At 39.8% G+C, this 19,046-nt stretch overlaps 1 protein-coding gene and 1 pseudogene across 5 annotated transcripts in view; one reads left to right on the top strand and one right to left on the bottom strand.

Moving 5' to 3' along the window:
- Positions 1-1,692, top strand: part of LOC108528293 (ADP-sugar pyrophosphatase pseudogene) — a 4,504-nt pseudogene extending 2,812 nt beyond the window's left edge.
- Positions 1-19,046, bottom strand: part of MAPK14 (mitogen-activated protein kinase 14) — an 84,783-nt gene that overhangs the window by 17,808 nt on the left and 47,929 nt on the right. For all 5 annotated transcript variants that reach the window (XM_017870083.1, XM_017870084.1, XM_017870085.1 and 2 more), the window contains 2 exons: positions 18,592-18,706; positions 17,940-18,011 (listed from right to left, as the gene is read on the bottom strand). In XM_017870083.1, coding sequence (XP_017725572.1) covers positions 17,940-18,011; positions 18,592-18,706 — 187 coding nt within the window. The remainder of the gene's footprint in view (positions 1-17,939; positions 18,012-18,591; positions 18,707-19,046) is intronic.

Genomic DNA, 19,046 nt, shown 5'->3' with positions numbered 1-19,046 from the left:
AAAAAAAAAAAAAAAAAAAAGTAAATCATATATGGGAAAAATCTCAACGACTTCATATCTCAAACAGGTGGCTTTACAATATATGCATCAAAAGTAATCTCTAAAATGAAGCTTTTGATATTGGTATTCTTAAGAGACTTCTGACTACTTACAGTGAGAGTCAATTTTTATACTCTCTCTAAGGAAGACAGGCTCTCTGAGCTATGAATTTCTCAACTACCTGAACTTCACCCCAACCTACCTGAAGAATATGTAATTTCCATTAGTCACAGTGGCTCATTACATCAATGAGCTGGGAAACCCTCTCTCTCCCACCTCTGCTGGCATGAAACAATATCAGGCCTGAAGAATCAAGCCCCAATTCCTCAGCCTCACATTCACAGCCGTCTGTGATTTGGCATCAAGCTTCTCTTCTGACTCTGGCTCAAACTATTATTCTTTAATGCACTCAATGCTTCAACTCACACCAGATATTCCAGGCACTTCTAAGCTTCCAAGTACTTATTTATGTAACTCATAAACCCGAACACCTCCCCTCCTCCCATCCTTCCAAGCCTTTCCTATTCCAAGAACTCTGCCATGAAGTCTTCTTGGATATATTGAGGTGGAATTAATTCTCTACTTTTTTTTCAATAGCTTATCTATTATTCTAGTGTATTTATCACTCCATCTTATTTTATAATCAGGGACAAACAGTTGTTCAAGTAACTCTTGTAACTCTCTTTCCACTGAGTCTGATCATTCTGGTTTTAAGGACAGGTACCATCCTGTCCCCAGCACCTTCCACAGAGCAGCTTGATAAATACTGGTTGACTTGAAAAGATGAGCCATGGCACATCCTTTCAGGACCTCGGTAGGCACCGGTGTCTCCAGCCGTGGCACTGGCACCTGCTGACACTGCTGCCTCCAGTAGTTCTTTCATTCTCTTCCCTGTGTCACCCCTACACCTTGGAGGTAAACTTCTCTCCTGAGGGCTGTAAAGACTAGTTTGAAAAGGGAGAGCCAAGAACCAACTGAATCTTCTCAGAATGGAAACACTGTATTATTTTGGAGCAGTTAATTTCAGAAGGAAAATGGGTCAAGCTTGAAAAAACAATGTAGGTGGCTCCTACTGGTAAAACTGGAACTTGGGACTCAGTGAAACGTACAACCAGGAAAGAACAGACTGGTGATGATGTAGCGATCATCCCTGTGCTGCAGAGAACGCTTCACTAAGAGTGTATCATTCTGGTGAAACAGTCCTGATGGCCAACGGGTGGCTACTGCATAGAGTTCCCTGCAGGTCTCATAGATTATGGTGAAATCCCAGGAGCAGCTGCTCTTCGGGAGCTTGAAGAAACTGGCTACTAGGGGGACACTGCCGAAAGTTCTCCAGTGGTCTGTATGGACCCAAGTTTGTCAAACTGTACCACACACATTGTGACAGTAATCATTAACAGAGATGATATAGAAAATCTAAGGCCCAAGCCAAAGCCAGGGGATGGAGAATTTGTGGAAGTCATTTCGTTACCCAAGAATGACCTGCTCCAGAGACTCGATGCTCTCGTAGCTGAAGAACATCTTACAGTGGATGCTAGAGTCTACTCCTAGGCTCTAGTGCTGAAACATGCAAATGTGAAGCCATTTGAAGTGCCCATCCTGAAATGTGAAGGCCAAAGACGGCACTGGCTATTTTTGTAAATGAGACTACCAGGCCTTCTTCACAAAGACTTGTATTCAACTTAGTTTAATGTAGATTTGAATTAGCTTTTCGTAAAATAAAAGCAGCACAAAATGCAAAAAAAAAAAAAAAGAAAAGAAAAGAAAAGAAAAGATGAGCCATATATTATGCTTTTCAACTCAGTCCTACCCCACCGCCTTGCCCTCAAAACACAGAATGACTATACTCCATGGAAAAATACACAATGTAAAATAAAAACCTTAGTAGCTAAAAGCATTTGCATGAAGGAAGTTAAAACATGCAAACCTCAGAAGAAATCACCATGGGTTCTTCAAAAGTTGGCAAATCCACTGAAATACAGGCCAGTCTTCCAACAGTACCAGCTACTATAAGGCCACTATGATTTGTCCAGGCAGTTAAGACCAGGAGCTTCACGTAGCCATATTAGCGGAGTAAAGCAAAACTTACCACATCATGACAATCAGTATTTCCACAGTGAGTCATCCTTTGTAATAGGTTTAGCCCTTTTTCTCTTAGGTAGAAAATATTTTTACTATTAGTTTAAAATGTGTTTTAACTGTAATGATCACAACGTCAAAATTTAAATCATAAATCTCCTGAATCCTTCTAAAACAAATGAAGAAAAGAACAACTTAAGCCTAAGATTACTCTTTAGATCAAGTCATCTTTAACAGAAGCAACAGTCAGAATGAACAGGTAAAGAAAAAAAAAAAAACTAAGTATAACAGGATATTTCTAGGCAAAGTAAAAGAGGGATATTCTAGTCGGTTCTAAGTGCTCCAGGCAACTCCTAAAAAACCTCCACAGACCAGAAAGTTGAAGATGAATAAAAGGACCAGTTGCAGGACCTACCTGCCATGAGCAGCAATTTTCAACGAAATAAATCCACATGGGGCAAAATGGAGCACTAACCTTTGGAAAGGTAGGAAACTTTCCTAGTGACAGACAGGATAGACGTGAGTAAGACTTAGCCTAGCTCCTTATCTTCCAGGTTGTCAAAACAGTCGTTTTCACTGTAACACAAAGAAAATGTCTTAAGGTACCCTTGGTTTATGGACAAATCTGAGGATTCTACCTTTTTCTGAGAAAATGTATTCTCAAGTCAGAGAGGAAAGGGCAAATAATCTAATAAAATATTTTCTTCTTCAGCGTTTATTAGGACACTTGCTTTTAGTGTTTAAAGTGAAACTGCTTTTTAAAAATGACAGAACATCCAGGCTGGCCAACATGGCAAAACCCTGTCTCTACTAAAAATACAAAAATTAACAGGGCATGATGACGTGCGCCTGTAATCCCAGATACTCGGGAGGCTGAGGCAGGGAGAATCACTTGAACCCAGGAAGTGGAGGTTGCAGGGAGCCAAGACTGCGCCATTGCACTCCAGCCTGGGCGACAGAGGGAGACTCTGTCTCCAAAAAAAAAAAAAAGAGAGAGAGAGACAGAATCTTTGGCAGGGTGCAGTGGCCACACCTGTAATCCCAACACTTTGGCAGGCCAAGGCAGGCAAATCACTTGAGGTCTGGAGTTCTAGACCAGCCTGGCCAACATGATGAAACCCAATCTCTACTAAAAACACAAAAAATTAGCTGGGCGTGGTGGTGTGCGCCTGTAGTCCCAAGTACTTGGGAGGTTGAGGCAGGAGAATTGTTTGAACCCAGGAGGTGGAGGTTACAGTGAGCCGAGATTGTGCCACTGCACTCCAGCTTGGGCGACCGAGCGAGACTCCATCTCAGAAAAAAAAAAAAAAAAAAAAGAATATTTGAAATCAATGACTGAAAGTGATGGGCAGATGTGAGAGAAGGGTCTCCAGAAACTTTAGCTCTACTGCCAGTGTTTTAACTCACAAGCAGGACAGTATGAACAGAGGTGTTCATTATATTATTATTTGTCTACTAGTATGTCTGAAATATTTCAAAACATGTTTGCAAAAGAAATGAAAAAAAACAGAAGCAGCAAATTTAATACACTAAGAAAATTCCTATAGACCAGGGCAGCAACTGATGGCAAGTGGATTTTAACTCAGCTCCATTAACCCATAAGAGCACCATTTCTGTTAAAATTAAAGAAGGTTTTACACATAAAGGAAGTTCACTTGATTATGTAGAAAAGGAAAACAGCAGCAAGCCAAGGCTGTGATCTCTGGTAGAAAACCAGTATTTGATGAATAACAGGGCTATGAAGCTTTCTCTCTTCCTTAAGCTGCAGAGTGTTAAGTGTTGATAACAGAATTTTCTAAGTGGCTCATTCATTTCAAGATCTATGGTATTTGAAGTAAGTTAGTACTATACCTGAAGAGACATTCTGTATCCTCCCTCCTTTCTAGTACAAAGTTCTGTCAGCTGTGTCCACTTGAGATCCCTAGTCAACTAGGCTTTTAAGAAAGGGCTTCATTCTTTAAAAAATACTACTACTATTATTAGGCCAGATGGAAGGGGTTCTGCAATGTCACAAACAAGAATTTCTAATCCGATAACACATAACTGGCTTTAAGACAAAAATAAGTATTTCTTATATTTTTTAAAAAATTAAATTAAAATTCTGAGATACATATGCAGCATGTGCAGGTTACATAGGTAAATATGTGGCATGGTAGTTTGCTCCACCTGTCAATCCATCACCTAGGTGTTAAGCCCCGCACGCATTAGCTATTTATCCTGATGTGCTCCCTCCACCTGACCCCTACTCCACCCCACCCCACCAACAGGCCCCAGTGTGTGGTGTTCTCCTCCATGTGTCCATGTGTTCTCATTGTTCAGCTCCCACTTGTGAGAACATGCAGTGTTTGCCTTTTTGAGGAAAATGGCTTCAAGCTCCATCAGTGTCCCTGCAAAGGGCACAATCTCATTCCTTTTTATGGCTGTATAGTATTCCATGGTGTATATGTACCACATTTTTTTATCCAGTCCATCACTGATGGGCATTTGGGTTGATTCCATGTCTTTGCTATTGTGAATACTGTTGCAGTCAATGTACACATGCATGTATCTTTGTAACAGAATGATTTATATTCCTTTGGGTATATACCCAGTAATGGGATTGCTGGGTTAAATGTTATTTCTGATTCTAGGTCTTTGAGGATTTCACCACAGTGTCTTCCACAATGGTTGAAGTAATTTTCATTCCCACCAACAGTGTAAATGTTCCTATTTCTCCATAGTCTCACCAGCATCTGTTGTTTCTTGACTTTTTAATAATCACCATTCTGACTGGCATGAGATAGTATTTCATTGTGGTTTCCATTTGCATTTCTCTAATGGTCAGTGATGTTGAGCTTTTTTTCAGGGTTGTTGGCTGCATAAATGTCTTCTTTTGAGAAGTGTCTGTTCATGTCCTTTGCCAACTTTTTTTTTTTTTTTTTTTTTTTTGAGACAGAGTCTTGCTCTGTCACCTAGGCTGGAACACAGTGGTGTGATCTCGGCTCACTGCAAGCTCCGCCTCCCGGGTTCATGCCATGTCCCAGCCTCCTGAGTAGCTGGGACTACAGGCGCGCACCACGCCTGGCAAATTTTTTGCATTTTTAGTAGAGATGGGATTTCACTGTTAGCCAGGATGGTCTTGATCTTCTGACCTCGTGATCCCTGCCTTGGCCTCCCAAAGTGCTGGGATTAAAGGCATGAGCCACCATGCCTGGCCCTTTGCCAACTTTTTAATGGGTTTTTTTTTCTTGTAAGTTTGTTTAAGTTCCTTGTAGATTCTGGGTATCAGACTTTTGTCAGATGGATAGATCACAAAAATTGTCTCCCATTCTGTAGGTTGTCTGTCCACTCATGACAGTTTCTTTTGCTGTGCAGAAGACCATTTGTCAGTTTTTGCTTTTGTTGCCATTGCTTTTGATGTTTTCATCATGAAATTTTTGCCCATGCCTATGTCCTTAATGATATTGCCTAGATTTTCTTCTAGGGTTTTTATAGTTTTGGGTTCTACATTTAAGTCTTTAATTCATCTTGAGTTAATTTTTGCATAAGGTGGATGGAAGGTATCCAGTTTCAATTTTCTGCATATGGCTAGCCAGTTCTCCCAGCACCATTTATGAAATGGGGTATCCTTTCCCCATTGCTTGTTTTTGTCAGCTTTATTGAAGATCAGATGGTTGCAGATGTGCAGTTTTATTTCTGAGATCTCTATTCTGTTCCATTCGTCGGTCTGTTTTTGTACTAGTACCATGCTGTCTTGGTTACTGTAGCCTTGTAGTATAGTTTAAAGTCGGGTAGTGTGATGCCTCCACATTTGTTCTTTTTGCTTAGGACTGTTTGGGCTACATGGCCTCTTTTTTGGTTCCATATGAATTTTAAAGTGTTTTTCTAATTCTGTGAAGAATGGCAATGGTAGTTTAATGGGAACAGCATTGAATCTATAAATTACTTTGGGCAACATGGCCATTTTCATGACACTGATTCTTCCTATCCATGAGCACGGAATGTTGTTCCATTTGTTTGTGTCCTCTCTGATTTCCTTCAGCAGTGGTTTGTAGTTCTCCTTGAAGAGGTCCTTCACTTCCCTTGTTATTAATAGCTATAGTCCTGCGTATGTTATTCTCTTTTAGCAGTTGTGAATAAGAGTTCATTCATGATTTGGCTCTCTGCTTGTCTACTGTTGGTGTACAGGAATAGTTGTGATTTTTGCACTTTGATTTTGTATCCTGAGACTTTGCTGAAGTTCCTTATCAGCTTAAGAATCTTTTGGTCTGAGACAACAAGGTTTTTTAGATATAGGATCATGTCACCTGCAAACAGAGTTTGACTTCCTCTCTTCCCATTTGAACACCCACCCTTCCTTCCTTCCTTCCTTCCCTCCCTCCTTCCCTCCCCTCCCTCTCTCTCTCTCTCTATCTCTCTCTCTCCTTTCTTTCTTTCTTTCACCTGATTGCCCTGGCCAGAATTTCCAATACTATGTTGAATAGGAGTGGGGAGAGAGGGCATCCTTGTGCCAGTTTTGAAGGGGAATGCTTCCAGCTTTTGCCTATTCAGTAAGATACTGGCTGTGGGTTTGTCTTAAATGACAATTGAGGTATGTTCCATTAATACGTAGTTTACTGAGAGTTTTTAACATGAAGAGATGTTGAATTTTATTAAAGGCCTTTTCTGCATCCATTGAGATAATCACATGGTTTTGTCTTTAGTTCTGTTTATGTGATGAATTATGGTTATCGATTTACCTATGTTAAAACAGCCTTGCATCCCAGGGATGAAGCCGACTTGATTGTGGTGGATGGATAAGCTTTTGACGTGCTGCTGGATTCGGTTTGCCAGTATTTTACTGAGGATTTTTGCATCAATGTTCATCAGGGATATTGCCCTGAAGTTTTCTTTTTCTGCTGTATCTCTGGCAGGCTCTGGTATTGAGATAACACTGGCCTCATAAAATGAGTCACAGGCGAGTCCCTCCTTTTTGTATGTTTGGAATAGTTTCAGAAGAAATGTACCAGCTCTTCTTTGTACCTGTGGTAGAATTTGGCTGTAAATCTGTCTGGTCCTGGGCTTTTCTTGCTTGGTAGGTTATTTATTACTGCCTCAATTTGAGAATTTGTTATTGGTAGATTCAACGTTTTCTTGGTTCGGTCTTGGGAGATCACATGTGTCCAGGAATTTATCCATTTCTTCTAGATTTTCTAGTTTATTTGCATAGAGGTGTTTATAGTATTCTCTGATGGTTGTTCATATTTCTGTGGGGTCAGTGGTGATATCCCCTTTATCATCTTTATTGTGTCTATTTGATTCTTCCTTCTTTTCATTATTCTAGCTGGAAGTCTTATTTTATTTTCAAAAGAACAGCTCCTGGAGTCACTGATTTTTTTGGAAGGGTTTTTTGTGTCTCTGTCTCCTTCAGTTCCCCTCTGATCTTGGTTATTTCTTACCCTCTGCTAGCTTTGGGGTTTGTTTGCTCTTGGTTCTCTAGTTCTTTTAGCTGTGATGTTAGGGTATCAATTTGAGATCTTTTTACTTTCTGATGTGGGCATTTAGTGCTATAAACTTCCCTTTTTTAAATTATACTTTAAGTTCTAGGGTACATGTGCACAACGTGCAGGTTTGTTACATATATATACATGTGCCATGTTGGTGTGCTGCACCCATTAACTCACCATTTACATTAGGTGTATCTCCTAATGCTATCCCTCTTTTTTTTTGAGACAGAGTCTCACTCTGCCACCCAGGCTGGAGTACAGTGGCGCAATCTCAGCTTGCTGCAAGCTCCGCCTCCTGGGTTCAGGCCATTCTCCTGCCTCAGCCTCATGAGCAGCTGAGACTACAGTAGGCGCCTGCCACCACGCCTGGCTAATTTTGTTTTTTGTATTTTTAGTAGAGATGGGGGTTTCACCGTGTTAGCCAGGATGGTCTCGATCTCCTGACCTTGTGATCCACCCGCCTCAGCCTCCCAAAGTGCTGGGATTACAGGCGTAAGCCATCGCGCCCAGCCCTGCTATCCCTCTTAACACTGCTTTAGTTGTGTCCTAGAGATTCTGGTATGTTGTCTCTTTGTTCTCATTGGTTTCAAAGAACTTCTTGATTTCCGCCTTAATTTCATTATTTATCCAAGAGTCATTCAGGAGCAGATTGTCCAATTTCCATGTAATTGTGTGGTTTTGAGTGGGTTTCTTAATCTTGAGTTATAATTTGATTGTGCTGTGGTCTGAGAGGCTGTTTGTTGTATTTTCAGTTCTTTTGCAGTTACTGAGGAGTGTTTTACTTCCAATTATGTGATCAATTTCAGCCTAAGTTCAATGTGCTGCGAGAAGAATGCTTATTCTGTTGTTTCCGGATGGAGAGTTCTGTAGATATCTATCAGGTCCAGAGTTCAAGTGGAGTTCAAGTCCTGAATATCCCTGTTAATTTTCTGTCTCGATGATTTATCTAATATTGACAGTGGGGTATTAAAGTCTCATACTCTTATTGTATGAGAGTCTAAATCTCTTTGTAGATCTCTAAGAACTTGGTGTATAAATCTGGGTGCTCCTGTATTGGGTGCATATATATTTAGGAGAGCTTTTCTTGTTGAATTGAACTCTTTACCACTATGTAATGCCCTTCTTTGTCTTTTTTGATGTTTGCTTTTTGTCAGAAAATAGGATTGCAACTCCTGCTTTTATCTGCTTTCCATTTGCTTGGTGAATTTTCCTCCATCCCTTTATTTTGAGCCTTTTGTATGTCTTTGCGTTAGATGGGTCTCTTGAATACAACAGCATACTGATGGGTCATGACTCGTTATCCAGCTTGCCATTCTGTTTTTTTTTAATTGGGGCATTTAGTCCATTTACATTTAAGGTTAAAATTTTTTATGTGTGAATTTGATCCCATCATCATGATGCTAGCTGGTTATTTTGCAGACTTGTTAAGGTAGTTGCTTCATAGTGTCATCGGTCAAAGAAACAGTGTGTTTTTGTAGTGGCCAGTAAAGTTTTCCTTTCCATATTTAGTGCTTCCTTCAGGAGCTCTTGCAAGGCAGGCCTGGTGGTGATGAATTCCCTCAGCATTTGCTCGTCTAAAAAGGATTTTATTTCTCCTTCGACCATGAAGCTTAGTTTGGCCAGATATGAAATTCTGGGTTGGAAATTCTTTTCTTTAAGAATGTTGAATACTGGTCCCCAATCTCTTCTGGCTTGTAGGGTTTTGCTGAGGTCCACTGTTAGTCTGATGGGCTTCCCTTTGTAGGTGACCTAGCCTTTCTCTCTGGCTGCCCTTAGTATTTTTTCCTCCATTTCAACCTTGGAGAATCTGATGATTATATGTCTTNGCTTGTACTGGTTTTTCCTTTCCACATTTAGTGCTTCCTTCAGGAGCTCTTGCAAGGCAGGCCTGGTGGTGATGAATTCCCTCAGCATTTGCTCGTCTAAAAGGATTTTATTTCTCCTTCGACCATGAAGCTTAGTTTGGCCAGATATGAAATTCTGGGTTGGAAATTCTTTTCTTTAAGAATGTTGAATACTGGTCCCCAATCTCTTCTGGCTTGTAGGGTTTTGCTGAGGTCCACTGTTAGTCTGATGGGCTTCCCTTTGTAGGTGACCTAGCCTTTCTCTCTGGCTGCCCTTAGTATTTTTTCCTCCATTTCAACCTTGGAGAATCTGATGATTATATGTCTTGGGGTTGATCTTCTCATGGGGTAACTTACTGGGGTTCTCTAGGGATTTCCTGATTTGAATGTTGGCCTGTCTTGCTAGGTTGGGGAAGTTCTCCTGGATGATATCCTGAAGTGTGTTTTCCAATTTGGCTGCACTCTCCCCAACTCTTCCAGGTAACCCTATTATTCTCAGGTTCAGTCTTTTTACATAATCCCATAGTTCTCAGAGGTTTTGTTCATTCCCTTTCCTTTTTCTCTAATCTTGTCAGCAAGATAGTCTTCAAGCTCTGAAATTCTTTCCTCCACTTGGTCTATTTGGCTATTGATACTTGTGGTTGCATTATGAAGTTCTGATGTTGTGTTCTTCAGTTCCATCATTTATGTTCCTTTCTAAACTGGTTATTCTGGTTAACAGCTCCTGCAATGTTTTATTATGGTGCTTAGCTTCTTTGTATTGGGTTAGAACATGCTCTTTTAGCTCAGTGAAGTTCATTATTATCCACCTTCTGAAGAATTAAATTTTGTCAATTCATCCATCTCAGCCTCAGCCCATATCTGTGCCCTTGCCAGAGAGGGGCAATCATTTGGAGGAAAAGAAACACTCTGGCGTTTTGAGTTTCAGTGTTTTTTCACTGATTCTTTCTCATCTTCATGAGTTTATCTAGCTTTGATCATTGAGGCTGCTAATCTTTAGAGGGGTTTTGGTGGGGACCTTTTTGTTGATGTTGTTGCTTTCCATTTGTTTTGCTTTTAATAGTCAGGCCCCTCTTCCATAGGGCTGCTGCAATTTGCTGGGGGGTCCACTCCAGACTCTATTTGCCTGGGTCCCTCCTGTACCTGGAGGTGTCACCAGTGGAGACTGCAGAACAGCAAAGATGGCTGCCCGTTCCCTCCTTTGGGAGCTCCGTCCCAGAGGGGCAACAACCTGACGCCAGTGGGCACGCTCTTGTATAAGGTGTTTGGCGACCCCTGTTGGAGGGGTCTCATCCATTCAAGAGGCACGGGCCCACTTAACCAAGCACTCTGGCTGCCCCTTGGTGGAGGGGGTGTGCTATGCTGGAGGGAATCCCAGTCATCCAGATTGCTTGGATTCCTCGGAGCCAGAAAGGGGAAAGACTAAGTCTGCTGATCTGTGGAGACCATGGCCACCCCTCCCACCAGGGGCTCCATCCCAGGGAGATTAGAATTCTGTCTGTAAACCCCTGGCTGGAGTTGCTGAAATTCTTGCAGAGAGGCCCCACCCCGTGAAGGAGTATGAGTCAGGGTTCAGCCTAAAGAGTCAGTCTGGCCATGACCTGCCACCGCCACTGTAGGGTCTGCACTGTGGGAAATTCCTTCTGGGTTCCAATCGCCCAGTCTCTCCAGCACCAGCAGGTGAAAATGGCAAACTGGAGCTACAGTGATGACAGCAACCCCTCCCCCAAGCAACTCAGTAGTCTTACGTAGTCTCAAGAGGCCACCAAGAATTTACATGGCTCTGTGCTTGGGACCCAAGGCCCTGGTGGCATGTGCTCATGAGGGGGATCTCCTGATTCACAGGTTGCACAGATCCTTGGAAAAAGCATGATTTCCTGGGCAGGGTAGCACAATCACTCACCACCTCCCTTGGCTGGGGGTAGGAGTTCCCCTTGCCCTTTGCAGCTCCCAGGTGGGCTGTCGCTCCATCTGCTTTTCCTCACTCTCCATGGGTCATGCCAACCACCTAGTCACTCCCATTGAGAGAAGCTAAAGACCTCAGCTGCTGGTGCAGGATTCACTCACCGTTTTCGTTCTTCTTGTTGGGAGCCTCTGATTGCAGTATTTCTTGTATCTTTAAAGGAAATCCGGAATTACTAACAACCAGTACCAAAATAATCTTTCAAGAAGGAGACTAATTATAAAATCCAAGAAAAAGTAGAACAGGAAGACAACTTGAAGAGATCTAAAAATGCATAAACCATTACCACTAGCCATGTGTAATTAAGTTTAAACGTAATCTAAATAAAATTTTAATGACATTTAAAATTCAGATAAAAATACTCAGAAGACTTTGAACAGAAGGTGATAGGATCTGGATGTTTTGTACCCTCCAAATATGTTGAAATGTGATCCCAAATGTTGGAGGTGGGCCTGATTGAAGGTGCTAGGGTCTTGGATCCCTCATGAATGGCGTGGTGCCCTCCTCACATTAATGAGTGAGTTATCATTCTATTAGTTCATGCAAATGCTGGTTGTTTAAAGGAGTCTGGTATCTTTCTTGCTCCTTCCTTTGACTTGTGACATGCCTATTCCCCCACCACAACTGAAAGCTTCCTGAGGTCCTGACCAAAAGCAGATGATGGCACTATGCTTCTTTTACAGCTGTGCAACTGTGAGCCAAATAAACCTCTTTTCTTGATAAATTACCTAGTCTCAAGTATTCTTTTATAGCAATGTGAAATGGACTACCAAAGAAGAGAACTTCCCCAACATGATAAAGGGCATTTATGAGAAACCAATAGCTAATATCATACTCAACGGGAAGAGACTGACAGCTTTCCCCCTAAGACAGGAACAAGACAAGGATGCCTACTTTCACTGCTGCTATTCAGCATTGTAGTGGAAGTTCTAGACAGAGCCATTACATTAGATAAGAGAAAGAATTAAAAGCATCTAAATTGGAAAGGAAGAAATAAAACTATCTCTGTTTGCAGATGACATGACCCTATATATAAAAAATTCCAAAGAATCTAGAAGAAAGCTGCAGAGCTAATAAATAAATTGAGCAAATTTGCAGGGTGTACGATCAACAATCAAAAATTAATTTTGTTTCTATATACCAACAAGGAACACATCAAAGAAATTCCATTTATAATCACAGCAAAAAGAATAAAATACCTAGAAAAAAATTTAACCAAGGTGAAAGACTTTACAACTGAAAACTATAAAACACTACTGAAACAAAATTAAAGACTTAAATAAATGGAAAGAGATCCTGTGTTCATGAACAGGATGACTTAATAGTGGTTAAGATGTCAATATCACTTAAAGTGATCTAAAAATTTCACACAATCCCTATCAAAATTCTAAAGCCTTTTTTTTTTTGCAGAAATAGAAATGCCAATTGTTAAATTTATATGGAATTACAAGGGACCCATAATAGTCAAAGCAATCTTGAAAAAGAAGAACAAAGCTGGAAGACTCACACTTCCTGATTTCAAAGCTTACTATAAAGCTACAGTGATCAAAATAGTGTGGTACTGCCATAAGGATAGACATACAAACCAATAGAATAGAATTGACAGTACAGACTTAAACCCACACATGTATTGCTAATTATATATACCAAATTTCTAAGAAACAGGTAAAAGGTGAATGAAACCAAAAACAAAGGAGAAATCCTAGGGTACCACGTTGACTCGATGGGGGAAGTAATAGTTGCTTTATGGTGCTAGAATAACTGGACTTCCAGATGCAAAAGAATGAAGTTGGGCCCCTACCTCACATCATCTATAAAAATTCAAAATGGATCAAAGACCCAAGTATAAGAGCTAAACCCTATTATATTCCTAGTAGTTATAAAACTCTTAGTAGAAAACATAGGGGCAAATTCTTCATGACCTTGAATTTGGCAATATAGTCTACAACATGACATCAAAAAAGCATGAGCAATGAAAGAAAAAAAAATTGGAACTTTATCAAAATTAAAAATGTTTCATGTACCAAACGACATTGTCAAGAAAGTGAAAAGACAACCCGCAAAATACATGAAAATACTTGCAGATCATGTATCTGATAAGGGTCCAAGATATATAAAGAACTACCACTCAACAACAAAAAGACAAACAACCCAATTAAGAATAGGCAAAAGACTTGAATAGACATTTCTCCAAAGAAGATATACAAATGGCCAATAAGCAGATGAAAAGATGCTCAAAATCGTTAGTCATGAGAGAAATGCAAATCAAAACCACAACGAGATACTACTTTGTAACTACTAGGATGGCTATTAAAAAAAAAAAAAGGACAAGTATGGAGATACGGGAATCCTCATACATTGCTGGTGGGCATTTAAAATGGTGCAGCCACTATGGAAGAGTTTGGTGCTCTTCAGAAAGTTAAACATATGACGCAACAATTCTACTCCTAGGTGCATAACCAAAAGAATCAAAAGCAGGGACTCAAACAGATGCTTGTATGACAATGTTCACTGCAGCATTATTCACAATAGCCAAAGGTAAAAACAACCCAACTGTCTACCAACAGATGAACAGGTTAACAAAATGTGGGATATATTAAATACTTACAATGGAATAGTATTCTGATACATGATACATCATGGAAGCACCATGAAAACATTATACTAAGTGAAATAATCCAGACACAAAAGGACAAATATACTATAATATGATTCTACTTCTATGAAATATCTAGAATAAGCAAATTCACAGAGAGAACAGAGGTTACCAGCGAGGAGAATGGGAAGTTACTGTTTCATGGGCTGAGTGTTTCCATCTGTGGTGATGAAAAAATTCTGGAAATAGATAGTAGTCGTGATTGTAAATCATGAATGTAATTAATGCCACTAAATTGTATACTTAAAATGGTTAAAATGGGGCCAGGCGCAGTGGTTCACGCCTGTAATCCAGCAATTTGGGAGGCCAAGGTGGGCGGATCACTTGAGGCCAGGAGTTTGAGACCAGCCTGGCCAACACGGTGAAACCCCGTCTCTACTAAAGATACAAAAATTAGCCAGGCATAGTTGTACACACCTGTAATCCCAACTATTTGGTAGGCTGAGGCAGGAGAATCGCTTGAGCCTGGGAGGCAGAGGTTGTAGTAAGCCAAGATCATGCCACCACACTCCAGCCTGGGCAACAGAGCAAGACTGTCTCAAAAAAACAAAAAAGGTTAAAATGGTAAATTTTATGTTATATATATTTAACCACAAAAATATTTTCAATTCAATTTCCAAGTTAAACTAGCTACATTTCTTTTTTTCTTCTCCACAACAATGTTACTGCTCATCACTAGCTGCATTTCAATTGCTTAATAACTAGCCATAGGCAGCTGGTGCCTACAACCACCACATTGGATAGTACAGATATAAAACATTTGCAATACCACAAAAGTTCTAGTACCTAGTTCTTACTTACAAGCCAAAATCACCAATTCCAAATGCAAAATGATCAATAAATAAGGAAAACAGGGAGAAAACTGGACACTCAAACAATGAGTACCTTCCAGAACAAGCTTTTCCAACCCAGGGCCTGCGGGCTGCGTGTGGCCCAGGATGGCTTTGGATGCAGCCGATCACAAATTTGTAAACTTTCTGAAAACATTATGAGTTTCTTTTTGCAATTTTTTTTAAGCTCATCGGCTATCATTAGTGTATTTTATGTGTGGCCCATGTGGCCCAGGGAAGCCAGAAGATTGGACACCCCTGCTATAGAGGTGCATTTAAAAATCATAAATAAGTGGCAGTTGCATGTCTTTCAGGCTGAAGGAAGAGGATATGAGGCCAATACATTCTCCAAAGGTTTTGAAAAGAGGAGTTCTACAAATTAGAAGAAGAGCAAAGAACAGAATATTAGAAAAGAAATTGTGGCCTACGTGACCGGTAGCTTTGGATTATATTCTCTGGGTCTTGGTTTCCTCATCTATTAAACAGGCGATTCAACTAGATGTTTTCTAATTAACTTTCTGATCTCATTGGTGCTTTTTTAAAAAAATGAATAAAGATTACTAACATCTTCAAGATCAGCCAAGATTAAATTAAAATTCAACTGGGTTAAACTCTAGTTGTACTCAACACTAGCTGCAAACTAGAAGACTGTGCTTTGACCCACGACAACAAAATGGAGTCTTTAGGGTGGTGCCAAGGCATCTAGAGTTGTTAAAAGCTCTGCAAAGTGATTTTGACACACTATGAGGGTTAAGAACCACTATGCTGGAACACAAGTGACTGTATAGTTCAGGCAGGAAAAGATAATGGGAAACATTTTCCTCTTTTCTTCTTGTCAGGCAATCGAAGCTGTATATACACAGATGGCAACTTACAAGAGAAAGGTTAAGTATATTACAAATAAAAATCCTTTGAATTCGACTTTTACAATCCAGGAGAGAACATCTGTCTGAAAAAGAGCCAAGTAGAATAGAAACAATAAATAACTAAAACCAAAATTTTGAAATGAATTCTCATGTATTAAAAAATGAATCCCCTATTAATAAGTTGAAACACTAGGTTGTTTATCTGAAGTTCACAGAAGAAAAAGACGTAAGCACAAAGAGAAGATTTCCTACGGGCAGAAAGTTAGCATTTAAAAGGGTCAGGGAATAGACAGGTGTCTGTGAGACCGGACCACAAAGGTGCAAGACCCACATTGCTTTGAAAACTTTTTAACATTAGTCTGCCAAGAAGAGCCATCCTTTTCTACCTATCACAGAATTAAAAACAAAACAAAACATTAATGATTCACAGGTAGATAATAAAGTGGGAGGGTGAAGGGGTAATCTGTTTTGCAAGGTCCTTACTGAAGATGATGGCTAACATTTACTGGCAGGCTCGTCTCAGTACTTTCCAGTTACTATCTGGCTGAATTCTTATGACAATCTTGTGAGTATGTATGATTATTATCATTTTACGGTTAAGGAAACTGAGAGACATAGAGGTTAGAAAACTTGCTCAAAGTTACACAGCAAGAAATAAAAGAGCTAAGATCTAAACCCAAGAAGTCTGGCTCCAGAGCATGTGCTTAACCTGTATGTTATACTGTTTTTCCCTCTCTGCCACCCTGTATGTCTACACTGGCATGGAGGTCTGTGACTGACTGAATGGTAGCTGGAGATTCAGACACAAGAAGAGGAAGGGGAGTGGGGAACAGAGAATAGCATCAGGACAGCAGCTACTCCAGAGGACAAACCAAGGATGGGACTCTGAGATATGTACCTGAGGAAAGGGGGAAGTATAAATTTTCCCTAATTCTCTTACCTTGGACTGTAATATATATATACCAAATTTCTGAGAAACAGATATAAGGTGAATGAAACAAAGGACAAAGGAGAAATACTAGGTATTCAACTAACTTAAAATCCAGAGGTAGGGAGTAATAAGGTAAGCTATGTACAGGGAGACTGCATTCTGTATCAATCCTAATATTCAGAGAAAGAAACAGCTTTACCTGAGAAATAGAGGATTTTTCAGTTCATAATGCAAGTACATTCTCTCTAGCAGAAGACAGTTAGAACGCATGGGCAGATATCACAAACATCACAGCCATTATAGAAGTACATCCCAAACTGTAAGCAAGTGAACTGACATTCTGGTTTATAAACTCAATGAGTTTATTTAGGTAAGGGACTAAAACGACTTTTAGATCTCTAGGCATAATAGATCATAGGTAACTGTAGCATGTCTAATAGCCCAACCAAAACCAACTGAAGGCTAGTTAATTCTATAGAAAAAAAAAAAAATCCCTAAAACTAATTCTAGACATATATTTTAACATTCTTTCTCACCTAAACATCTTCCATAAGTAGAACTGATAAGAGTTCCAACAAATCACATTTCTCATGACATTATTACTAAACAATGAAACAAGCATACTACAGATAGGAAAGGAGCTAAAATAAAGGGGCTATAATAAACCATAAACTAGACAGTAAGTCTTGGAGTAAATTAGGGTTTGGCTGCAATCTGGGAAAAAGTTGTGCTGGAAAAACAAAAGTACATTACATGGTAACCTTTTCACTTCTTGCTTTTACTCTTTGTTGTCAAACAACAAACCTAACAAGTAAGCAGTATATCATTGCAGGTACCAAACATAGCCTTTTTAATACACAAAACAAACATACTAGCAAGATGTCCTTCATTTAGAAACAGGTATCTTGTGCTCATTAAGTGTTTATACAAGTAGACTAAACCTGTCACTGGGATCTGGAGTTTCTCATGAGTATGCTCAGGTCTCAGAACTGCTGTGGGATGATTAATAAGGGATTGCTGCAAAAAGAAGACAGATTTGATGGGTTTTTCAACTTATGAGGAATTTTTCCAACTCACAAAAGTAAACTGAAGCCTCTTTCTTGGCAAGGCAAGCTACTCAGTAAGAAGAAAAACTTCATAATGCATTATCTAGACTATAAAAGCAAAAAACTGAGAGCCTTCCCTAGAGATAAGTAAAAGGAGTATACATCCATGGACATTGGAATACAGATAAGAAACAAGAATCCAAAACTTTTTAAAGGATACGGTCTGTGCCAGGAAACAATGTTCTTCCAGTCAACAGCTCGGCCATTATGCATCCCACTGACCAAATATCAACTGGCAAAATTAAAGAGAAATAAAAGTACATGCAACGTCACTGTTACTATTCTTGGCAACAATGGCAACAAATGAAACCGTAACTAGGGGTGAAATATTCAAATTACTATTTAAGACATCTGAGGCTCAACAATCATAGTCATTTTTACAGAAATAAATAGCTTACTAAGATCACCTGACTAATGGGCTATTCCAAGGTACGGTAAGTCAAAACATACTTAAGAGAAATAAGCTGTTTAAAAAGGGGCAAGTTTCATATTAGCAGAATGGTAGATTCTTCCAAGTAACATTGAGGGGTTGAAATTATGGACTCATTGTCTTTAGGTATAAGTACTCAGAGAATATATTCAAAATCTAAATAAATAAAAACCCAATTGCTAAATCACAAGATTTAAAGGCTGTGTATAAAACCCCACTTCCCCATCTGAGGAAGCGAAATATTTTTACTTGTAGGCTTTAAAAGGATCACTGAGGGAAGAAAAGATATTTCTTCCCACTCCCACCATCTCTACTTCTGAGAATCCCAAATGCATTCAACATGGAATTAAATAAGGCCCTAAATAACCAAGGCAAGTAATACCTGTCTGGTTGTAATGCATCCAGTTCAGCATGATCTCAGGAGCCCTGTACCACCTAGTGGCCACGTAGCCTGTCATTTCATCATCTGTGTGCCGAGCCAGTCCAAAATCCAGAATCTAAAGGGCAGAAGGGGAACAGACAAACTGCTAAGATTGAGAAACAGGCAGGGGAAACAAACAAACAAACAAACAAACAAACAAACTTCTGCCGCCTTATTAAAAAGGAGAACAAAATAGCACTTTCATAAAGAGATTTCCTGGTCCATGCTTAGAATGTATGGGAAACACACAGCAAGAACTTAAACTGACATTACAAAAGCAAAACAAAATGTCACTCCTAGGTATTTAATCAAGTGCAATGAGAACTTACGTCCATACAGAGGTTTGGACATAAATATTCACAGTTGTTTTACATAGCCTCAAACTCAAGCAAATGTCCATCAGCAGGTGGACAGAT

Source organism: Rhinopithecus bieti, unplaced genomic scaffold (genome assembly GCF_001698545.2).
Source record: "Rhinopithecus bieti isolate Rb0 unplaced genomic scaffold, ASM169854v2 scaffold_4553, whole genome shotgun sequence".
In the NCBI taxonomy this organism is placed as follows: Eukaryota; Metazoa; Chordata; class Mammalia; order Primates; family Cercopithecidae; genus Rhinopithecus; species Rhinopithecus bieti.
This window is presented reverse-complemented; position numbering and strand designations above follow the sequence as displayed.